Genomic DNA, 26171 nt, shown 5'->3' with positions numbered 1-26171 from the left:
ATACACAACATTAGTGGTAGTACAAGTGATGTTTCCCTTTGTGTGGTGAGAGAGGCCGGTAGAGTTGCTGGTGAAAGAGTCACTCTCATGGATGTGTATGCTACAAATGATGCACCTACTGGCTGAACATTTGAATGTGCCATGCTGTAAAGGAGAAGAATTGTCAGTGAGGGAGGGTACTTCAGCACGGACGATGAGATCCTTAAGGTTGTGGGGGCGTCGGTATGCCAGGATGGGAGTATCTGGGACGGCCTGTAAGAGACGATCAGAGGTGTGAAGGATATGGTGATTATCACGAAGGATATTGTGGAGAGAGGGTAGATTGGGATGGAAAGTGGTCACAAGGGGTATTCTGTCAGTGATGTCCTGCTTGTTGGTTTTCGGTTTGAGAACTTCAGATCTTGGGAGAGAACGAACTTTGTTGATGGCTTGTTGAATTCTCCTGGTACCATAGCCCCTGGCTGCGAGATGTCTCTTCAGGTTCCTGGCATGGAAAGAAAACTCAGAATCCTCAGAGCAGATACGGCGAAGTCTGAGGGCTTGACTGTAAGGGATACTGGTTTTGCAGTGGCGGGGGTGGCAGCTGGCTGAGTGGAGGTACTGATGGGTGTCTGTGGGTTTAGTGTAGAGAGTGGTGGTGACATGGTTAGACTCCTTCCTAACGGTGACATCGAGGAAGTTGGTCTTTTCTTGGGAGAAATCAGAAGTGAATTTGATGGTTCTGTGGAAAGAATTGATGTGGTCAATGAAAGTATGGAGGCTTTCTTCCTCCCTGGTCCAGATGAAGAAAATGTCATCGATGTAGCGCCACCAGATCCATGGACGACAGGGGGCTGAATCTAACATCTGCTGCTCTAGCTTGGTCATGAAGAGACAGGCGAAGGAGGGAGCCATCCTGGTACCCATAGCTGTGCCAGATACCTGTAAGTAGTGCTTGTCCATGAATGTGAAGTTGTTTTTCGTCAGTACATGTGACATGAGGGATTTGATGTCAGATATGGGGGGGTTGGAATGGCCGCTGCAAGTCAAAGCCTCACAGGAGGCTAGAATACCTTCATCGTGGGGAATATTGGTGTAGAGAGAGGAGACGTCGAAAGTACCGATGATTGCTGTCTCGGGTATCTGGTCCTTGATGTCATCGAGTTTCCTGAGAAAGTCTGGTGTGTCATGAATGTAGGAGGGTGCGAGTGAGACAAGAGGTTTAATGTGGTGATCAACAAAGAGGGAGATGTTCTCTGTTGGGGAACCATTTCCAGAGAGGATGGGACGACCGGGATTGCCAGGTTTGTGGATCTTGGGGAGGAGATAGAATCGGGCAGGTTTGGCATTAACGGGGGAGAGAAATTTGTGAGCCTTCTTGGTGAGGTGTTCATGTTCCTTCATGTCATCGAGTGTCGACTGGATCTGTTGGGAGAAATTATCGGTGGGATCAAAGTCAAGAAGTGTGTAGTGGGAAGGATTGCGGAGATGTTTCATGGCTTCATCGATGTACTGCTGGCGGTCCATTACTACAACAGCTGATCCTTTGTCTGCGGGCTTGATGATGATGTCAGGCCTGTTTTTGAGAGATGAGAGAGCCTGGCGTTCTTCCTTTGGGAGATTGTCATGTGATGCAATGTCGAGCGTATCTGCGGAGTGGACTTGAGATGAGACAGCTTCGATGTACGTTTCCAGGGAGGGAACTCTGTTCTTGGGGGGAATCCATGAGCTTTTAGGATGAAAGGGCTCAGGAGCAGAAGGGGGTTCATCGAGAAAAAACTCTTTGAGGCGTAACCTGCGGTAGAAAGTAGAGAGGTCTTGGCTGAGTGCTATCTGATCGACCTTGGGTGGAGTGGGGCAAAACTTGAGACCTTTTGAGAGAAGAGACGTTTCTGCTTGAGATAGGGGAGAAGAAGAAAGGTTAACGACAGAAGTGGAGGATGCATCAGTGGATGTGGTGTGTCGCCTGAATCTGTTGGACCTTTGACGTTTCTTCGTGAAGTTGCCTATTTTCTTGTTCCTGCGAGCAGTGAGGTCAGACATATGTTTTGAGAGACAAGATTCAATTTCATCATTGTATTTGAGCCACTGGGTGTCGGTGCAGCAAGAGCGAAGTTCAGTCTCCAGTCTGTCGATGTCAGCTGAAAAGGAAGTGAGAGAGGCAGCACACTGTTCGGAGAGAATGTTAATCAAACGGATGGAAGCTCCATGTAGAGTCTGGTTCCAGCGTTTCCGTAGTTCAGGCGAGAGTGTTCCAAGAGCTGGAGTGCAGTGGAGTTGGAGACCTGTGGGTATCATGCGGTTGAGGGAGTAGAATCTGTAATTATCCTGGTGAAATGAGAATCTGAGGGCCTTGAGCTTGGTTTTCCTCAGTTGATGAAAAAGAGATAGATGGTTAGCCATGGTAAGCATGGGACAGAGAAGAACAATGATAGCCAAACAAGGGAAGGAGAAATACATAGCCTGTCAGAATTGAGGGAAATTCAAAAAGGGGAGCAAGATTGACCTGTAAGGCGGATAAATCAAAGGGAAACGGGTAAGTACAGTCGGTCAATGTACAGCTAGGCCAACCTGTGCTAAGCAGAAAAGTGAGTGAAGAGAAATGATAAAGGGAAATGAGACAAGCTCAGAGATAAAGGCACGGAACTGAAGAGAAAAGTACCAGGAACGGAGACAAACACCTGAAAAGAAAGTAACAAATACGATACAAACAAACAAATATAACACTGTGGAAACAAAGATACTACAAGTCGAGAAGTGGGAGGGAAACAGGGCAAGGAAGGAGACTGAACTGGAACAAAGCAATAAAACAATTAAAACAGAACAGAGAAGACAAAGAGGATAAGGAGGATCACGTGGGCGTGATGCAACAGCAGAAAAGGAACTAAATGTAGCATTTCATTACTGTTATTCCTTTGTCACTTTTGCCATTACTATATGTGTATATACTTTGATATGTTTGATTACTTCCTTTTGTTGCCTCCTCCTGGTACACCTTTAGGGCTCCCTGTTTGTTCAGCCCCCCCCCCCCCTTCCCTTGCTGTTGCTTTTTTCACTCTTTCCCTTTCCATATCCTTCTGGTGTTCCTTATCTTCTTTGATGTTGCCTCCCTATTCATCCTTTCCTTCAATGGTTGCCTCCTTGATCCTCATGATCATTACTGACCCTCCTCCGCCTTTTGTCTGTCCGCTCTCCTCTGCCTTTTGTCTGTCCACCCTCCTGCTCGCTCTAATCCCCTCCCTTTACCTGTTGGGCTCCTTGCCCATGACTTCCCACCCTCTCCTTTGTTTTCTTTGTTTTGAGTACCCAGCCTGTCCCTGTCTGTTCTTGTTGTGTGAAGTCCTTATATGTGATTGCTTTCCCTGCCTGTTTGTCATTTTGCCTCTGACGAAGATTCTGCTAGGATCGAAAGCTCAGGCCCCTTTTGACTCCATTTTACTTCATTGGCTCGCCTTCATTGGATAAGCAGTTTTCAGCAGCTTTTTTTGCTACTTTGTGTCTTTACTACATTCACAGCCAACAAGTACTGTAAAAGTGGAAATTTTCGCGGTGTTGAAATTTTCGCGCATTTCGCACAACCAGAAACTAGCGCGAAAATAAAAGCACGCGAATATTTTTGCTTGCCATATGTTCCTGTGCGTGATGTCTTGATTCTGCGGAATTAAAAACACGTGAAACACTTCTGACCCCGCCAAGCGCGAAAAATTAGTCGCGCGAAAATATTCACTTTTACAGTAGTTGTGAGAACCATCAAGAACGAAAGGCTTTTTTGAATTTCAGACTTGGGGGAACATCACAAACAAACTATCAACTGACAACAGACAGGCCAAACATATAAGTAGATGTCAATTCCTACCAGTCAATAATGCTCCTGGTTGTTTTTAGCACTGATGTAAATCTCTTTACAAATCACATTACAAAAATTCATGGGAAATTGATTGTGAAAACAGCAAAATTTAATGATTTCATGTTAGCAGTACTCTTCATCCACACAAATTTTAACCCTGTAATTAATAGATATTAAAAACAAAAGCAAAGTCATGTATTGAAGCAAGGTATTTAAGATTTCATGGAAGATAACACATAGTTTACTAAAAGGCATTGAATGTTTTTTGTTAATGCTTTTGCATAATTAGTGACACGATGATAGTGATGATGACTGCACTTATGACATGTCCACCTACACTTGGTATTTCTGAAAACTTATCCTATTGGTGAAGAACAGGCTCAACAAAACATATTAATTTATCTAAAATAGATATGTCCAAACTTTGCCTGCTAAATGTGATGAAAAATTAATTCATTGTGCTGATGTCAATGACATATCAAAGGATATACTGAGTCAATAATTCTCTGGCATCCATTCACAGTAACTGAATCAATGTGGCATTGATGTGATTTAATGTGTTACAATTTTGTGACACACTGACAGTGTCGCTATGAGATAATTGTATCAAGTGACTAAGTTCCACTTAGCACTGTGTGCTAATACAACAGAAACATCTACAATTGATTATATCAAATGGGTTTAACAGTCAAATACCGGTTAGTGATTGGCTAAAACACAGTCACGTGATGGAGGCACATTGGTTATGTTCGCCAATGGGCAGAACATTTTAGTAATGTTCTCCAATAGGAAAACATTTTCACATAACAAATGACAAATGATACAAAGCGATTGAACGATCATATTTGACTAACCCATATATAATATAACAGATGATGACTTTTGTTGTCGGGAACATGTGCCAAACGTTCCACCCTCAGGGTTTGAAATGCTATTTCGGGAGGCTTTAAGTCCCTTGACTTCGTCTTGGGACTTATAACCTCCCTCAATAGCATTTCAAACCCTTCGGGTGGAACATTCGGTATGTTCCCTCCCCCGCCAGTCATCATCTATATAATATTGCGTCAGGTTCATCAAAACATGGGGAACTACATACAGTTTACTGCGTCAGCAAGCAGCACATAGTTAAGAAGATATTGGATGAGTTTTTATCAAATCAAGGCTTGTGAGACAACATATCTTCTGATAAACAGCAAATTAGCGAAAGTTTGAGAGGTTATCTCGATAAGCTCATGATAGAATCGCCTAGACCTTCCTCATAGGACAAAATAGATAATGTCATCTACATAGGCAAGCATGTTTGATCATATCATGCAACGGAGACACACAGCACAGATAAGTAACCTATTTACACTCCACTTATCTCAACAAATTGCTTCATGAATGTATTTTTGGTTGTTGTTTTTTTCTGTGACTGCAAAAAACAAGGATGATACAGTTTGTTTCTGCTCTTGTTTCTAGATCTGACAGATTTCTGTATATGAAAGCGAACAAAAAATCAAGGAAGCATGCACTTGATCTCAGACTGCTAGATACACTGTACATGTGATTCACATATTGTTGCTGGGGCGACAAGACTTCGTGTCTACAAAATGTTAAATGTTCAGGAGAGCAAACACAAACATGGCAGCCAAAGCACTATATCAAATGGGAAAGCCTTTCTTTTGATATGCCATGGTGGCTTCATTTTTGGGGTAAGACAGCTAGGATTTGGGCAGAATGTCACTTAACTGATTATCTTACCATTAATCTAAAAAACTCATTTTCACCAAAATTTCAGATACAAGGTCTTGTCACCCAAGTGATGATATGTTCTCCATGGACAGGTCCAGCACAGGTTTGAACAGAAGAGAAGTGGAGAAGGGGGAAAAGGGGGGAGGGGGAGGGGGGAGGGAGGGGTGTTGGCTAAGGTGGAAGGGGAGCCTATTAAAGAGCTTTTGTGTCTTCAGGCTCTGAAGCAGAATGCACGCAACATGCAAAGCACATCCTCTGACTGAAAGGTGAAGCATCTCTTGCCTCTCACTTTGCATCCACGGCACAAACCTTTGGCTGCCAGTACAAAAGAGAAGGACTACAGCAGGAAGAGGAATGCAAGAAGTCAGATGACAGGGGTTGGGGGGGGGGGGTGAGAAGAAAAAAAGGAGTAAAGAAAAGTTTCACAGGAAATTTTGTGAGTGATTCACACTCTGCAGGGTTAGATGAGTGTCGATTTGACTCCAAGTTACCTAGAGGGGACAGAGGGGGCTTATGAAGATGGGAAGAGGGTTAACTAGCTACCCCTCCCATCCCATCCCTACCCCCAAACATTACTTTGAGGTGTCCAACAGCCTTCAAGAGGATTCTTGCAAGGATCTCTGTCAACTCATCTACATCTATGTTCAAGCATCTTGAAGTCAGAGTCTTTGTTCACTGCTTACCTTAGCTACCTCTTGAGTTGCTTGCAAAGTTGCGCTGATAAGCAACGTTGAAGAAACTCTAAAAAAACATGAAACCTACACCAAATAGTACATATGGGACTACTTGTTGATGACATGAACAGAATGAAATGTGGCACTCCACGATTTAGAAGGTTACGGCTGCCACTCAAGGACTACATTGCTTTGATGTCACTTTGCAAACATTGCCAAGTTCTATGCCACAGTCTTGTCAGTAATGCCGCATATAAATTTGGAAGATACTTACGCAATTTCTTGGCGACATCAGCAGATCTAGAACTGGAATGGCCTGTTGATAATTACCCATGATGCGCTTGGACTAGACTAACACAAGAAAAACAACCCTTCTGTGCTGTGCTCAATCAAACATGATGTGAGTGTGTCTGTAAAACATGCGCTGTCATCTTTAGTACGCACGATACTCACTTAGTTCCATGTGCAAATGCCAGTTGACATCATGACATCCATGTCTGAAGCAAATGATATAAATTTCCTCTTCTTTCTTTTTTTTTAATTCATGCAAGGACAGGAAATCTGGTAAAGACTTCTGTTCAAGACAGTGGAGTGACATCATCACCTCATACACTCAACATTATATGTGCTTGTGAGAGTTACCATTGTTTTACAAAACATGTGCAACCTGAAAAGAAATTCTCTGCTTGGTTCATCATCCTAGCTTTAGTGAAATTATCATATTTTTTTTGCCGAGACCAGCTGTAATACTTTACCCAATGAGGATAACATAAGATCATTGGTGCTCATCTGAACTGTCATATATCCCAATTTTCAGTCAAAGTTTCAATCTCGAGATTCTCTGTCATTTCGATAGTGGACATTCTGTCTTACATATTGTGAAATTTTCAGTTTCTAACTTGATGCAATTTTTGTGTACCATAATTATCACTTTTATAGAGTCATGTCATATCATTTTGTTCATTTCCCTGTCAACAAAACTGTCATATACATGGCAAAAGACAATGGTCTTTTCAAACCGAAAAAAAAAAAACATACATGTAGCTCTCTTGCTATTTCTCGCATAATTCCTAACATTGCAATTCAATGAAGACATCAAACGTTAGAGTAAGAATTAAAGTCTTAAGTATTACCAAAATAATTGCAAATGCCAGACATAAAAGTGTAGCAATCATGATCAAAAAAAGGGTAATCTTCAAACGTGATTATCTTGTAATGTCATTCTTACGCGAAAAATTGCATCAATCATTGATGCGATTTTCGCATAGGAATGACATTTCAAGATAATCACGTTTGAAGTTTACCTTTTTTTCGATCATGATTGCGACACTTTTATGTCTGGCATTTGCAATTATTTTGGTGATACATAAGACTTTAATTCTTACTCTAACATTTGATGTCTTCTTTGAATTGCATTGAATGGTTCAGATGACCACTGATGAAATGGGATGAAGATCCGGATAGCAATTTTTAGTATGGATGACAGTGTTCCATTCTCGGTAAAACCAAATACTTGCCCATTCAACAGTTGAATGCATCAGAAACATGAACTGCTCAGAATTTGCAAAAGCCTTCTAATGTCAATCACCATCTTTGTGTTAATTCACAAACCTATTGTTGAGGCAGGCTGAGACAGACACCTTAAAGCTTTCTGCAGGTAAAAGTCACAATCTCAGAAAAAAAAAACACCCTCCAACATCAACAACAACAACAACAACAACATCCCAAAAACAGACAGCGCAGAAGGGGTTATTTCCTCTGTTTTCACTAACCGCTTCAAAAGAAGCGACTGCTCGACACGGAACATCTGTTCTGGATAACGGTCTGCTTCCTCGTGAAAACAGCCCCTCAGGAGGAGACTGGGAGAGGTTACATCGCGTCAGGTCTCATCAAATTCTCTCCCCACCTAGAAAATAGAGTCTCTTAAAATCATCTACCGGCCATCCGGGCCACGGGTAAACTCACTCTCCCTCTCTCGCTCTCAGAACTTCATCTCAGCTGCCAGAATGACCCCAGGGCTGTCAGATGTGATGCAGATAAGAGAAAGAAGTCTTAATAAAGCCATATTTATCAGAAATAAGACATGTGTCAGAGAAAGAGGAAAAAAAACACCAAAAACAAAGATAGGATGCACATTTGTCAAGAGATGAAGACATAAGTATCTGACTTTGCAGGGATCAGGAGCAATGCCATGGGCATTTCCCTTTTCTCTTTCTTCCCCTTAATTGTCTTTAGAGGCTCTGGATAAGATAAAATGACACAAACAAAACATATGCTTTCCATAAATGATAGATATCTTGTGCATTTAGAGAGCACAGTGCATTCCTTCTGAAGACAATGCCATTAAGACAATGCTTGAGGCGAAAACTCACAAAAAATAACAAAGAAAGAAAGGTGGCTATTTCAAAAATCATTCATGTTGATAGACATTTCTCGTTATAATGGAAACCCTGTTTCGACTTGATTGTAAAAAGAGGTTATGGTGTCTTTGACACTTCTATGCCCACTTACTTAACAGAGCAGTTCACTCAAAAGTGGAACAAAATATGACAAAACCATTACTCAGATCATGATATCTGACATACATTAAGAAGTGAACATCTCCTTTTTGTAAAAGACTTTTGCACAACTCTTTCGAAGTGAATTATTTCCAGCCAGTCTTTGGCTCTGGCTCCACACAGATGATTCTCTTTATGCTGCATAACATCGATAAGACTGATCCACTCCCGATGATCGAGACTCCGACATCATTAAAACTTGGTGCTTTGTTGAATGCTAGCATATGTGGCAAGACTGTACTGTATGTCAAAAAAAAAAAAAATTACAACAAGACACTCTGCAACAATATCTTTAAAAATAGTGAATCAATCCAAATACAATTTCAGGGTATGAAACCATAAGTTATTACCCACATCTTACAGAAAACCCCATCTGATTTGCTTCAGTGGTCAAAGAGAAATGAGGATCTTTGTAGAGCATGTCAGGAATCCCTTCTCTCCAAGTTCTGTTCATTGTGTTCACACATTGATCTACTTTCCAAGAGCATCCAAGTGCTAAACTTGGAAGAATCAGACCCATGACATGCTTTACAACAATCCATACTTCTCTTTGACCACTTAACCAAATTTTATGGGTCTTTTTGCAAAACATATCGGTAAGATTAAATATACTCTTCGATCCTGAAATAGCATTTAGACAGTTTAATCATATTGAAAGTTATCAATGCAGAAATCCGATTGTTATTTTTTGGGGGGGACATTCTGTACTCATTTCAAATACAGAACTGCAGTCATACATGACCCCTCTCTTGTTCTGTCTGTCTGTCTGTCTGTCTGTTAATCTATTGTGATATTGATAAAATGTCCTCAGAGTGGGAGATTTCCCGCCAAATGCAGGAGAGTTGGGAGTCTCCGTGAATGCAGAAGGAAGCATGAGAGCCAGAGTGTGCTGCAAAGGCGGGTTGTCCTTGGTTGTCCTTTACCAAACAAAATTTACCTCGACTGAACATCTTTTGATTTCTTCCAAATGAACGGCTGTTTGTTTAAACACTCCCAGAACTTAACCTGTTAAGGATGGACTGATTTCACTACAACACACATTTCCCATAGACACCTGCCCGAGTATACTCAAAACTCGTCCTCAACAGGTTAAGAGGGCACAGTTGCATGGACCCATACTTATCATCTGCCATTTTCTGAGCGTCCAAATGAAAACAATGTGTAATGAGCACGTCCATAATGTCAGTCTCGTTTTGTCTCTTGATTCTGCCTTAATGTTGTTCCTGCTGGTTCCACCTTCTATGTGAGGAACCTTGAAAGATAAAGTTTGCCTACCAGCTATCAGCAAAAACTTTGAGTGTACATATAAATACCTGAATATATGGATGGCCCAGGTCCATAACAGAAAATTTAGAAGAAAAAAAAACAGAAATGGATAAAAAACTTCACGTTTTCAGTTCTTCAGTTATTGGAACATTATTCATACAAATTCAAATGTAAAACAGTTACTTGGCTGATTATCTACATTAGGGCCTCCACAGATGATAGCCAAATTTGGACTTGAGTTGTTCTTATATTCAGGTATTTATATGTGTATCAAGTACTAGATAATACTTTACAAATTTCTGAGCAAGACTAGATTTAGATCTACTCAAGATCGATATGATTGGTCCAGTTTAACATGCATGTACCACACTTAGGCTGAGTACAGTGAATCATGAACTACTATTGAAACTGTAAAACAGAGAGCACAAGCAATATGAGCCCATAATCTACTTTTATCAGCAGTTTTAAAACCAGCTTTACATCATCAACCCTCACAATGAAGATTGCAGCAATCATCACGCCATTCAACAGCGCCCTCTTGAATCCTGAGTCAGTGTACCTTTAAGATTCATATGCATAGAATGTTCCACCACCTGCTGTAAGTGCTAAAAATAGCCCCTGACAAATTTGCAAACACTCTAACATTTTCCCTATCCTCACCTTCTGTCTGTCACCCTCCTTCTCTTGGCATTTAATGCACACTCACACACTAACATACACACACACACACACACACACACACACACACACACACACACACACACACACACATACACACTCTCTCTTTCTCTTTGCCTCCCCTCCCATCCACTGCTGAAAACCGAAACATGGAAGTTCCAGTGGAAGCTAGATGTGAGATAGTAGGCCACGTGAGATGGGTGATTAGATTAGCGCGGCCGACCGGACGGCACGACGAGGAGCGAAGAGCCGGAGCGTAGCGGCGGGAACAAGGGGGTGAGGATTGACGTGCTCCTCTCGGTTGGGTTTCGCGGAAGGGGACAGTAATTTCCTACATGTAGATGGGCTTAAAATTACACAACTCGGGTACGACCATAGCGAGCAGGTGAGCATAGAAGTGCGGGGGGGGGGGGGGGGGCGGGGGGGGGGTCGGGGTGGGGGGGGGAAGAGAGAGAGAGAGAGAGATAGACAGGGAAAGAGAGTGAGAGAGAGAGAGACAGGAACAATGCCAAAGGTAAGAGGTAGTCACTGATTAAATTGAGAACATCTTCATTGTTCAGTTTGACATGGGTACCCGAGAATAATTTGACAGGTCATCTACAGTATATTATGTTCAATGCTTGATTCTATGACATTTGCTCGTGCGACAATTGCTCCCATGAATTATCTGCTTGCTAAGCCAAACATACATTCTACCCACAAATATAACCCTAATCCTAATCCTAATCCTAATCCTCACATCACACTAAACCTAGAAACCTATCACAACCCTAACCCTAAGTCCTTGGAGAAAATAAGACTGGAGCAATTGTCACAGGAGCAAATGTTGTGTCACCTCAATGCTCATGACTGCAATTTCAGTTTTATACTGATGACTGAAATCAAAGCAAACCCCTTCCCTCCATAAACTTTTCCTCTAACTTACATTTTCATAGATCCATTTAGACAACTTTGGAAGGTCAAATCATCACTAAAGTCAGTTACATAATTGCATAGGAGGAGCTCTTGTGAATCAGTGGATAAGACAATGGACCATCAGTCATCAGTCATAAGATTCTTAGTTCAAGTCCCCTGGCTGCAAAGGTTGCGTCTTTTTGTTGACAAGACCCTTTATTCTCAATGCTTTGCCCTTCAGAGAGAACTTTTAAAAGACCAGATAGTGTGGGGATTCATGAATGGGCCGACTCATTCGCTGCTCACTGTGGCACATTAAAAACCATAAATAGCACCAGTCAGCCACTAATGTGCGTCAAAGCATAAGCTCATCTGCAATGGTCAACTCCTGCTGAGATTCTGTGGCTGTGTGTGCACTTACAAGTATGTACTTCGGTGATAAAGCTGTACACAATTCATGACAGGGATTATCGAAAATATCCGAGTAGGGGATAGCCTTCCTACTCCAGAAGATCCCCACTATGTTCTTTAAAAGCTGCTGGTTGTGTGTTTGCAAGCTTTGAATACAAGCATTAACTGTTTCCTTGGCAGTCACAAACAACAAGTCATTACTTAAAGGGACTGTACAGTATTGGTTGAGGTAGGAATTCATGTTTTGAACATTCCTAAGTGAGATAATGAAAAGCCTCTTATGAAATATGAAAGAGCATGTAATTTTAAGAAGGATTCAACGTTTATTTGATGAAAATTGGTTTTCAAATGGCTGAGATATCCAAAAAAGTGCTAATAATAAAAGGCGACATGCCACAACTTTATTAGGATATCTTTGTTTCACCTTGTTTTTGGATATCTCAGTCATTTCAAAACCGATTTTCATCGAAAAAACTTTTGATACCAAACCTGCATGCTCTTTGACATCTCATAGAATGGTTTCTGAATATCTCGCAAAATGTTAAAAGCTAAATCTACACCTCGACCAGAACTGTACACACCCTTTAATATATCAACAGATGCCAATTGTTTCAGCTCAAATTCGATGACTTTCTATAACTTCAATAACATGAGACGGTCAAGACCCAGGCATCTGTATCGCAAGTTCACCTTCCACGCATTCTTGAAGACTATTACCTACATTAAACAGTGCAACTTTAAAGTTCAAAACAAAGGGTCATACAATGTAGGGTCGTATCTTCTAGGTCACATAGAAATGAAAAGGATTATCAAACTGGAGCATGTAATCACGTTCAGATTCTACAGATAAAAATAATCGTATCCATATGAAATCTACTGTGTTGATTATGAATAAGCAATAAGAAATGTGAGTCGATTGTTCAACGTCACATACTTAAATCAATTTACCCATATCCTGGATATTTCACACAGTTCATTGATTTCATCAAAAACATAGATGAAACATGAGTCTAGTTTGATGTAATGAATCCCTTATGCCTCCTGGCAGGTTCCCCCATCATGAAAATTCTGCAATCTCATTCATGAACTAATCTTTTATAACAAATGACATCATGCCTATCAAAAAAGACAAAAAATATTAAGAAAAAGTGGAAGATCTTTTTATTTCTCTCTTCCAAACTTCCATATCAAGGAATTAAAAAAAAAAAACACCACCAGATGAGTTTTTTTGCTTTTTCATCATACAATGTATATGTCATGATAAGCACTCCACATTTCAGGTCCGATACTATATGCTTAATTGGCTGATTTCCAAACTTTGAGTCACACATAATCCACTGGGAATGTCGTGCAATTGCGAATCATACCTTCTATAATGTACGTTAGTATTACACTCCAGCACATGGCTAACTGTAGGAACAGCCAAGAAATATGTGCTTGGTGCAGTTTGTATGATGGGTGCGTGTGGGGTGTGTAATTCTAAAGAGAAAAGCAACAAGGCACCCTAGATTTAACCTGTACAATCAAAAGTAAGAGGACTCCATGAACATGTGGGTTTCTCACACAAGCAAGCTTTGTTTTTTTTTTTTTTAAATGAAAAAAAAAAATCCAATACATATGTGATACGTACACTGAAGAACACAACTCAAGAAGTATGAAAATGTCATGGTGCATTATGATCTCCTATACGGCACCTACCAAACAGGCCACTCACAGCTAAAGTCCGGCAGTGACATCAACTAGAAGTGAAAGGGTTGACTGCATGGAAGTCCACATGCACTGCACTGGAAATCTCTGACAAGACAAAGTCTAGTCTGCCATTTTGTCTGTTCTCTCAGCATAATTGCAATTATTTGCCAAGTCTTACAAGCTTGTATGTTAAAAGTTAAAACAGGACAACAAAAGTTTGGACATATGTGTAGCTTTCGAACCTCGGCACAAAACTTCTGAAACTTAAGTAAGGCATCTGCATAATTAAGTTTTTATTTCAGCTATGATTAGATTAAATTCTAATTCAAGCTGCACACAAAGAATACACACTCCCTAATCAAAAATGTTCATCATTCACGGAATTTTGATATGGAAATCAAAAGTGGTCCAAGACATAGTGTCAAAGGGAAATAAAACAAGAAACCACAAAATATCCTGCTCCAGAAGACGATACACGTTCCAAGTTTGTAAAGTATCAAATTAAAAAAAAAAGGATTTCGTTGGGACTTCAGTGGCAACATGCAATGCAGATCTCTAAAAAAAGCGGAAGGTTTGTTATTAAAGAAAAGGGGAAACCCCCAGCCCCCCTCAAGGTCATCTCTTCAACATTTTGTTGATCAACAGTGCATGGTCTTCCCAGTTGAGTGGTCTAACGCTGCAAAGCGTTTGATTTCTGGCAGCCGAAATTGCTACGAGATGCAAGTCAAGAATACCCTGGAAGATATGGCCACGATTGCGACTTACCCAATGAGTCACCTCGGTCGCATGCTAAGTTAAGCTATCTCGAAAAACCTCGGCGACGGAAATTGGTGATGACTCCATAAAATGTGGGAAATCTCCGCATAATTCAGATGCCGTGCCGCACACCTTCCAAAGATTCAAGAATGGTCTCAATCAGAAGGACGGTTCTCTGGGGGGACACTGGCCGAGGATCTAACCAATATTAGAGATGACATTCTCTAATCAGGAACACGGCATAGGGACTCCCTTCAAAAAGTGAGTACACATGTGATCACTGCCAAAACAAGTTCAACATCTGTTTTATATACAAACGCTACATTATGTGATACTTGGACATCACGAAGGGACATGGCCATTTTTCTTGCATGTCCCACGTTTGTCCAGCAGACCATGACTGCTTACACAGGATAGCACTCATACTGATATCATGCTTGAATTTGAAGGACCTACCCACTTGTTACAGGCACGAGACGAAATCAAATTGAATGCCAACTCCTCTATAATGGCCACCTGTATACAAAGGCCATCTCCTGTAAGGGTCACCTCTTATGTTTCTCTTGAATGGAGACTTCATGTAGCTTTAATTGTAGCATATTCCAGAATTACTATAAGATGAAGTACCAGTATGTCAGTTGAGACTCCAATACCAATACCAACCTATCTCTGTGATTTATGACAAATTATCAAATGAGAGCAATTAATGAGGTCTTATATTTCCAGGGTAGCCTCTTCAGTGTTGCCACTGCTCTACTAGAGGGCCCTGCCATTATTACTACCCCAGTGTTGCCAGGTATCCATTTATGTACCTGGGTCAACAGGGACATGGTGGGTAAAAACATCTTGTCCAAGGACGTAAGCACTGGGCGGGAATCGAACTCGGGTACTCCTATTGGGAGTCGGGAGTCTCATCCACTGTGTCACAGCACCCCCACAGCAAAGGACGTTTATGGTAAAAAGTCTGCAGTTTGCACCCTTCTGGAACTCAGGTGACAAGTTACAGGTTACTATACACTGTCTACTGGTAATACACCTCAGAATTAGTTCTTGTGAAAGTTGTAAATCGAAGGCAGGACATCTGAGACAATTCAAGAGTAACCAGAGAGAAGTTATGATAGTTAGGACCATTTAAATGGAAGTAAGTCAAACAGTGGAAACTAACTGAGCTCACCATGCATGCTCACATTAACCAACATCACAACAATCCTGGGGACTAGGGCCCCTGCATGGTAACATGCCTCAGGTCAACACAGCAATTTCTGCCATGTAGTGGAAAAATGAGCAAAGAAAAGTATATATAGATGTTAATGGTTTTATGAAAATCAGACAATAGATGAGAAACTTATGAAATTTTAAAAGCTGTCATATTTCCATGAAACAGTGACATCTATAATTCCATATCATATGCAAGCTAGATGATGTCAACATTTCACATGTGTTTCCCACTGTCTTTGTTGGTCACAAATCTGACACACTGAAATGTCCTCTTTCTTCAGTACTTTTTTTTTTTTTGGGGGGGGGGGGGAAGCATATTACTGTAAAAGTGGAAATTTTCGCGGTGTTGAAATTTTCGCGCATTTCGCGCAACCAGAAACTAGCGCGAAAATAAAAGCACGCGAATATTTTTGCTTGCCATACGCTCCCGTGCATGATGTATCGATTCCGCGGAATTAAAAACACGCGAAACTCTTCTGACCCGGCCAACCGCGAAAAATAAGTCACGCGAAAATATCCACTTTTACAGTATATAAAATTATAATTTCATTATGACAATGAAAAACACTCATATGTATGACACTCTTCTGACATAGTGGTGATGTCACTATGTCCTCATACAAAGGATGGGTTACATTCTTCAGACAAAGTCATGGTGGATGTGTACCAGTATGTGAATGGGTTTGCTATTAGGATTTAGTTTACACTTGACAACACAAATCCACTGAGATGCATCCACCAGAAATGACTTGGAGATGTTTCCCTGTAAGTATGTGCAAACATTTGTCAAACTGGATAGATGTGCGATGCAATATTTATGCTGATCACATTTCATAGTTGGGTAACAAAACCATGTATCTCAAATTTTGTGCAAATCACTTTTTTGGATTGATTATCAGATAATCAGTTAAGTGGGGTCCTGTCCAAATCTTAGCTTTCTTACCCACAAAAACGAAGCCACCACAACATTTCAAAGGAGAGGCGATCCCATTTGATAAAGTGCGTGGCTGCCATGTTTTTTTCGCTCTTCTGAACATTTTACATTTTTCTGATACGAGGTTTTGTCGCTCCAATAGCAATTTGTTACTGACGATGAATAAAGTGCTATATATATATTCAGTTCTGCTTTACGCAGCCGGTATTTGAGAAATTCAGTAAAACCACACAGGATTGTCTTCAAGCCACTAAGGTTCCTAAAAAGAATGGTTCGGATAGCTCAGACAGAGGGAATAACAAATGAATAAGTTCTTGATCCAGCTGTCACAAATAGACAGCTTATGAAGGCTATCAATACGAGCCAGATCTGCTTTCCTGGATAAGCTTTGAGAAAAGAGCAGCTTGAGGACCCAGCCCTGACAGGAAAGATAGAGGATTAACCCACTGAGGACGACTCCCGAGTATACTTGGGCAGGTGTCTATGGGAAATGTGTGTTGTAGCAATATCAGTCTGTCCTTAACAGGTTAAAGATCACGTGGCCAGCAACACCTAACACACTTAGGATGGCTACATAGAACCACTGAGCTCATCAAGTGCTGCAAGAATAGAATAGGAAGACGTGATTGCCGCTTACGTCATGATCTGACATGGCATCCAGATTGGTTGAATGAATGAAGACAGTCGCAGCTTTCATTTCTAAGATATGTATTAGTATTACAGCAAAATATTACAGTTGAAATGTGCAGGCCTATAGCCATTGGTCATTTATGTTTTATTTGCTATACCACAGTATGCTCCTGGAAGTGACTTTTCTTCTTCAAACCCATTGAGGATGAACTGATATTGTTACAACAAATGTTTCCCATAGACACCTGCACAAGTATACTCAGGAATAGTCTTCAATAGGTTAAAAAGAGTTTGCGTGATTTGATGAAGGCTAGCTGAAAAGACATTTCTTGTCTGCCACTGTTCATTTGTAAGGACACTAGGATTGGAACAAGCCAATTCCTGCTCAAAACCAGAGCCAGACATTCCTCCGCAGCTTGTCGCAGTAGCCACCTAACACTGCCTCCTGAGGACACGAGGCATTCGGAGCAGGCTGCACTCCGCTCAAACTCGCCGAAGCACGGGAGACTCGCGCGGAATGACCGGGGCGGGGGACCTTTTTATGACCAATGGGAATCCAAGAAATCAACATGGATAATCAAATTACCGCACATTGGATAACATGGTCATATTGCACCAGTAAGAGACATTGATACAACTTGCAAGAGGTTGACAGTAAAGACAACGACCATGACCCCTCCCCACACCCAAGTGCAGAACCTGGCACCATAAAAAAGATAAAACAAGAATACAAAAATAAGACAACTTCAGACAGCTCTATGTTGTATGGATGATTCAAATGCTTGTGAATACAGAAGATGCACACCATAGAAATATAAGAAGATATGAAAAGAGAACTGAGGTGAGCATGAAATACTTGTACGAACATATGCCGAGACTACTGCATATAACATACAAGTACAATGTATAACGTAGAAAGAGAAACAAAAGAAATTTAGGACAGGAATTACAACCAGTATCACAGATGGAGCTGTAGAATTGAGAGATGAAAGATATCACAGGCTTTCTGACAGACGGATTGAAAGAGACATCAACTATACTGAGAAAAATTACATACATTTTTATAAGCCTACTGTAAAAATGGAAATTTTCAGGGTATGGAAATTTTTGCATATGTTGCGCTACTAGAAGATAGCACGAAAATAACGGCACCCAAATATTTTTGTATGCCATAATGTTCCAGAATTAGTTAATGTCCCGATTTCCCAAAATTAAAAACACATGACATTCATCTTACCCGGACGAACACGAAAAAAATTACTCGCACAAAATTATATATATCCACTTTGACAGTACTGTAAAATCAGAAACATTTGGGGCATGAAACTATTGGGAATTGGTGATTGTTATTCAATGCATTGTATTGACCGATTCTGTGAGGCGGTTTGTGTATTATCGGCATGGGCAGCGCCATTACTGTGGTGTCCCAGCCGACCCCCCCCCCCCCCCTCTCCCCCACCCCTCTCAAGCGCACGGAATGAAAAACTGATGCATGGTTGTTTTAGCCAATAGGCGTCTCGTACTGAGTGCGCGAACCTTTGTTACAAGTGTGCGTACTCCTGCTACTAAGTGCGCGATAAACATGTTGCCCGGAGGTGGGGGAGAGGAGGGGGGGTCGGCTGGGACACCGCAATTTGAGCTAATGGCTACGCCCAGTGCCACAAATTGTCTGCTGCCCTCAACGAACCCGAATCGGTCAATAGACAAAAATCTTTTGTGTGCACTTTACTTTCATGAATCATGTCTCCTCACAAAATTCATGCACGTGAATATTTCTGGTTTTACAGCAGATAGAAGATGGAATATTTATCTATACATATTTTATATGCACATAGGATATGGAAAACATATGTACATATATAGAGAGAGACAGAGTGAGAGAAAGAGAGAGACATATATGTTTACTCTATAAGCTGTTATTTTTCACGAATTTCGCAAATTTCAGTTGGATCGTGAATTTAACAACACCCAAAAAATGTCTCAATAGGCGCGGTCAGACTGGCAAAAGATCGAGAAGTTTAAGATCGCGAAGATTGGCCATTCGTACGCGCACAAGAAAGAGTGCGCCGTCCGATGGCTAGTGATTGTGACGTAACAATGCACATCTGTACATGAAAATGGTCTCGCGCTTCGGAGACACCGCCCGCAAACAGATTGAGAAGTTTCGCGAGAAGTTTCGCGGGAAGTTTGTGGTCACACTGGCAAAACTTCGAGATCTCAAAGATCGCGATCTTAAACTTCTCGATCTTTAGCCAGTCTGACCGCGCCTAATGTGCTAGGCTAATAGCACATTTATGTTAGCTTCGGCATCAATTCGCGAAAACAACATCTCGCGAAAATGTCTATGACTTCCTCATTCGCGAAAATATCTTTACGCGAAAATAACAGCATATATACAGTATAATATGCCAGTATGTGTTTGTGTAGTGTGTGTGTGTGTGAAGAACGAGAATTAGTATTGACCACAGGACATACATTGTAACTGGCCAGCCTTGGAGAACGTGGTAAAGACTCAATGTGAGGTCATTGAAGGGCTGTGATTGCTGTTCAAACAAAGAGCTGTGTGCATGTTCTCCGAACATGTTCTAAAAGGCACTTAAGATTCGTTTACATTGGTGACCATATCTTGTGAAACAACCCCTAGCTCGTGGAACGATGTGAACAGAGCACCATCAGCCATGAATACACACAGTGCACTGAACTCAAATCACTTTCCACCTCCCTGTTGGCAATGTACATATTTACATCTATGTCAAGAGAGTGTGGAGACAAAGGACCTTTTCCTTGACTTCACTGCTTGACAACTTAACACTATAAAGGTTAAACATCAAACGACATAGCATCAACAAGAAGTTTCACAGTTCTTGTTTTTTATTTTCCTGTGCTTATTGTAGGACCTCAATCTTGATCACTCACTCTGGGAGTATGTACAACAGTGGCCACCATACACATACAATCATCGTTTGGGAATATAACCCATGAAACTTTCTGGGAATAGATCTGAATCCTCACATCAGAAAAAAGATCAGAAAAACATAAAGAAATCATAAGGATGTATTTTAATCGAATCACACCAATTAAAAGTTAGTTGAATGCCTTCATCTTGAATAAATCATCACCATGGTGCTAAATTCAGACATTTAATGATGTTGCCTCTAAATGTATGGGCAGTATCTATCAATTTGTATTTGGCTCTTTATCATTCATATACAGTGCACTCCTGTTACAACGAACATGGCTATAACAAAAATCTTATTACACCATAGTAAAAGTTCAGATCTAGCAATCGTCTAACATTTATTGTTTTTATTTAGTTTGTTGTTCAGTTATAACGAGTTTGATATAATGAAAGAAAACTGCCTGTCCGAAGGAGTTCTCTGTACCAACTTCTGATGTCTCAATGTCCATTCTTCATAATTTGCTAATGCTTGTTGTTTGAAAAACCACCCACTGCTTTGATACTTCAAAGAACACTAGTGGACCAGTCAAAACTCGGAAGACCAGTCGGAAGAATTAACCTCTCCAAAGGATCAGAATGGAAAGTTAGACATAAAAAGACTAAGAACAAAAACAACACACATACCAAAACCCAGTCCCAGCTAGAATTGCTTTCTTAATGGGAATCAAAATCAGCATTTCCTACAGGGATGACAAATTGAAAGGTGGGAGGGGATAGGGAGGAAGGGGAGGTAAGGATCCAATAGCCCTCCCTCTACCCTTCAACCCCCTCCTCCTCTTCCCCCTCTCCCCCCCCCCCCCCCATCCATCTCCTCTTGTCATCCCATTGGTGATTAACAACAAAAGCACGCTGGAAGCTCAGAGGACGAACTGTATGCGAGCTGTTTACTTTGCAGAGTGCCAGAGACCTCAGCGCTCAAGAGGCGTTGTCACTCTAATAACAGAGCGACTCAAGACAAGGGAGAGAATGCTTGGCTTTTTCACTTTCTTTCACACTTATTCATTTTTTTTTTTCAAAATTCTATTCCCCATCAAAGTTTGAACGCCTGGATGACAGACCTTTACAAGGGGAAGTGACTTGACTCCGAAAATGCCATCAGGGGTTTTGGAGAATGAAATTTAGACAGAGAGCGAGAGGGGGGGGGGGGGGGGGGGAAGAAAATGAGCTGGAGGAGGAAAGACAGATTATGGTTAGGTGACTTGTGTTAAAGGAAATGTTCTTTCGTGTAATTACTGGCACATGATTCCAAAGACCATTTTCACATCTGCTGTGGGGGTATACCCATAAATTTTGCTTTTGAACAAGATTATCTTTCTCTTTATTGTGTTCGGATGCCTTTCTAAAGTAATCATACATATACTAAATATTTTTATTACCACAGTACAACACCGCTATCTTCCAGTACATGTTAAATTCACCTGTTCCATCCTAATGATTAGTATTTCTCTCAGACACATCATGAAAGATTGTCACTGTCTCAAATACAGGTCAAGCATAACCATCAGCAGGATACCGGTACACCATATTGTTTCTTTCACGTATGCCTTTTATCCATCGGAAGGTTCTTTCTTTCTTTTTGATAGATTCCACAATGTCATGGCATCTTATTCTCACAGTGACAAAGCACACTGACATATAGGTGATAAATTGATATCAATTCATGTGTTCACAAATCACTGTGATTTTTTTTTTATAGATTAAATCAAGTAGAATAATTTGTATTCTTTGCATCAAATTATTGCATTCTTGTAATGGCATGACTTTTATAAGGATAAAGGATTGCAGTTGCTATATCATCTATCTACAGCATGACCTCCATTTTATAATATGTTTGTGTAAAAAGTACAAACAGATTTTTATGTTATGACATCATCACCTTTTCTAATTTGTGTGTATGGCTGAACTAATCATCTCCATTTGTTGAAACTTTAACCTTGAAGTTACATAAAACTTTCATTTCATGTCCATGTCAAACAACAATGAAATGTCTACCATTCTGCTTTATACCTGAAGTTTACTCTAATAAAAAAATCAGCTTCAATAGTGGGTGCAATTGCGCTTCAAATGTGATACTGTAAAACCTGAAGTTTCCGCACGCATTAGAAATTTCGTGAGAGCCAAGATTCGCAAAATTACTATGCACACTAGACTACTTGTCTTCACCATAATGAATTGGATGCCAGTGGCAATTCACAAAAGTTTCATGCCGCGGAAAAGACCGTTTGGTCCTATTCGCAAAAAAAAAATTTCATGCCCCAAATATTTCTTGCTTTACACTAATTGCACGTGCCCAATTTCTTCTAAATTCTATCAAAACCATATTTGACTTTGTGCCATCAGCGCAGGTAACATTACATATCAGAGTCGGCAGGTTACAAGATGTATGTTTGGAAATGCTCTCTGCAGCAGATAGTCCTTGGATTACGTAAACTTTTGTTTCTTTGTTATTTCACAGCTTATCACATGATAGACGACAAAGGGAAGCTGTTTTAAACAAAATGAATGAAATTAAGGTACAAGGTGACACAGGATTCATAAATTGTCATCGCTATTGTTAAAAAGATAAAATGAAAAGATAAAGAGTTTGAACAACAGTCATTAATCTACAACAGAATCACAACCGAGCCATGCAACAGCAATCCTGGTCACGTAGCAGTAATAAAGATAGGACGGAAATCCTCATTCATTTCGAACACGCAAACACTGTTTCATGATTACTATCAAATGCATAATGTATACAGGGCGGAATCACACTTCCCTCTCCCGGACAGATGAGTAATAAGAGAATATCCTTGACCTACTTTGAGAAGGGACATAAAAGGGTCATATGTCTTTTGACGACATTCAAAAATTATCACATTCACCTCTCTGACACATGTACAAACATCATGAATACATTGTTGCGATGAAACAGTACAAATCATGTGATGTGAATATAACCAGTTACAAATGATATTTTGAATGCACATTGTTATTTGATATCCCTATTTGTCAAATGCTGGGTTCTGTCAAGTAGGTATGTTGCAAATTATAAAATCATATTTTGAGTCACAATGTGTGTGCATGTGTGACTGTGCTAGTCTCACCCAAGGATCATTGAATTAAAAAAAAGAAAAACACACAACTTTAACAACAATTGTCTGATTTTGTCAAAATCCCCACCAAAATGTGCATACTTTGTTCCACTCGTATATATAAGACCATATTTTACCGTTAGCATGATTATCTTTTTTATATTTAGCATCTAGCAAAAAAAAAGGGGGAAAAAAGAAGTCTCAATAGCCAACATAAACATGAAGATTTCACAGAAATAACTATGTCTACAGACAAGGCTTAACTAATCTTGTCTTTAGAAATCATTTTATGTATCGACTACTTTGATATTACCACGGAATCTGTACATACAGAAGCTGCTAGTGATGGCGGAGTAAAATCTTTTGTACAAGGAACCTCTATAGTGACATGCAAACATGGGTCATTAGTTTTGAAGATTTTCAACACAAGTAGGAGAGCATCTCACTAACCCCATCAAAGTCCCCCCCCCCCCCCCCCCCCCCCCTCCTCCCATCCCATCCCGGTGCCACGCCCTCCCCTGCTGGTAGCTGATGAAGCAGGTTGATTGCTCAAAGTTGATGCTCTCAGTGAGACAAGATAAACATGCTGGAGGCAAGCTCACAAGGGCCAGCTCTTTGAAGTGGCGACAAAATCTAGTCTCATTTTCTGGACACCAGGATCATTCGGGCCTCATAAACTTGTTACCGGCTGGGAAAGAGTAGCCCTATCAGCAGCACAATGCAAAATAATTAACACTATAGTGATATACCTCACTTTATATGACATCATTAGCAGTAAAATAAATCCACAATGCCCACTAGGGTACTTAGGGCAAATGATGAAAAAAAATTAAAAAAAAAATATATATATATACTGTAAAACATCATATTTTTGCAGCATGAAATTTTCGCAAATTGGAGCCAACGGCCTTTTACGCGGCATGACATTTTCGCGAGTTGCCTCTCGATGCATAGAGTGTAGACAAGAACTTTCACGTGCACTTTAATTTCGCGAATCCTGGCTCTCACGAAATTTGCGAAATTAAAATGCACGCGAACATTCCTCATTTTACAGAATATACTTCCCATTGTAAATTTTGGTTGTCTGAAGCATGTGGGCCAATGGGCTTGCTGCATGTATCACAATAATACAAGTATAGAATGTGACATTTCTATCACGTCTATCTTCCAAAGTGACACAGCCTACCTATCCATTGGACAAACACACAAAAACCTATGTGCTACAAAAACATACCCCAACTGGACAGCACTGGGTGCAGGTCTCACCTCAGTAATTATTCCTTTCATCCAATGACTGACCCATTCTCACTGGGAAGGCTTTGAGAGCTGAGAGTGAATGTGAGTCTTGATATGAGACTAGCACAGAGTGGGCTACCCCTCTTGACTGCCATAGGTCACTGGAACTATTAACACAAAGGTGTTAATGACAGCAGACAATGTCATGACCACAAAATAGCTTGCCTGAGGGGGATATCTGGCAATAAGCATTGGCATGTAATGGGTGTGTTCACACTGCTCGATCAACATGGTCACAGGGTTTATAAACATGCCAAAACTCATTTAACCTGTTGAGGATGGACTGATTTTGCTACAGCACGCATTTCCCATAGACACCTGCCCAAGTATACTCAGGACTCATCCTCAACGGGTTAAAATGTGTGGTGTGTAAGGATGAATTGGCAAGTAGGAATGGCAAGCAAAGATGCATTCGTACTGCATAATCTATATGGTCCTAGGATGTGAACATACCTAGATTGATTTTCATGCAAGACATGTGAATCTAGCACTGGTAAATTAGCGATAAAAATGGTATTGAAAGGTATGTTCACACTTGATTCACTTGGTTAAAGTTTGAGGGGCCCCATTGTATTGTGATACAAAGTTTTACAAACTGATATCATAGATCATAGACCCATTTTATAAAACAAATAATGCACAGGATTAAATGGTGTTAGTGGAGATACAGCATATTCTCTGGTATTCACAATGTTGTTGAAATGTGTAGTTTGCTTTGCCTTGGGCAAGTTGTATCATTGCAAATTATATTCTCAAATGCACTGCATCTCAACATATGCATTCTTACCTAGCTGCCATTACTTGTATAAAAGAGCATGACGACATACATTTACAAATACTGCAAAGTGTGGGTTAGACTTCATACTACTGTCTAATCTCGCTTGAGTAGCACTACAACTCTACAAAGCCGGTCAGCAATCCGGGCATGTCACAATGTTAAAGGAAACCAAAACCCAAAGAGAAATGTGGATTGAGTGAAAGCAGCAACATTAGTAGAACGCATCAGTGTAAGTTTGAGGAAAATCGGCCAATCGATGCTAAAGTTATGAATTTTCAACGTTTTGGTGTTGGTACCACTGGATGAGGAGACCACTAGAGGTTATGACGTCATGTGTGGACAACAATATAAAGAAAATATAAAGGGAATTCCAAAAAATTCACTTTTCTAGCATAATGAAATCTTGAGCACTTGACTAACCGCTTTCAGATAGCAGGGGGAATAATTTCTACCGTTAACATATGCCAGTATCAAGTTCATGGGATGTGTAATTATCATGAAAAATGAATTTTAGTGGAATTCCCTTTATATTTTCCTTATATTGTCATGCTTTCACTAAATCCACATTTCTCTTTGGGTTTGGTTTCCTTTAAACATGGGGAGATTATGCCTGGCTGGCAGACAACAGGTTTGCATGATATCAGTCTCACTTCTGCTCTATTTCAGGACTGAATGCAACACCGGATCACCAGAACAATACACAGTAACCGTTGACCTACACATCATTTTTCAACATAACTGTGGTAATCAGCTCTTCTCGACCGATTAACCAAGTTTACAGCTACTGATTTCACCA

General features: G+C 40.5%; 1 protein-coding gene and 1 pseudogene across 1 annotated transcript in view; both read right to left on the bottom strand.

Moving 5' to 3' along the window:
* Positions 1-511: 511 nt before the first annotated feature.
* On the bottom strand, positions 512-1591 carry LOC139732527 (uncharacterized; annotated as a pseudogene).
* Positions 1592-2168: 577 nt separating this feature from the next.
* Positions 2169-26171, bottom strand: part of LOC139732526 (cyclin-dependent kinase 7-like) — a 41812-nt gene continuing 17809 nt past the window's right edge. Inside the window, exons 10-11 of the mRNA XM_071643381.1 lie at positions 17661-17803; positions 2169-2264 (exon numbers count right to left, since the gene is read on the bottom strand). Coding sequence (XP_071499482.1) covers positions 2169-2264; positions 17661-17803 — 239 coding nt within the window. The remainder of the gene's footprint in view (positions 2265-17660; positions 17804-26171) is intronic.

This window comes from Diadema antillarum, unplaced genomic scaffold (genome assembly GCF_040938485.1).
Source record: "Diadema antillarum isolate AM-2024a unplaced genomic scaffold, OU_Dant_1.0 seq00000430_RagTag, whole genome shotgun sequence".
NCBI lineage: Eukaryota > Metazoa > Echinodermata > Echinoidea > Diadematoida > Diadematidae > Diadema > Diadema antillarum.
Note: the sequence above shows the minus strand (reverse complement) of the source record. Positions and strands in the feature narration are given on the sequence as shown.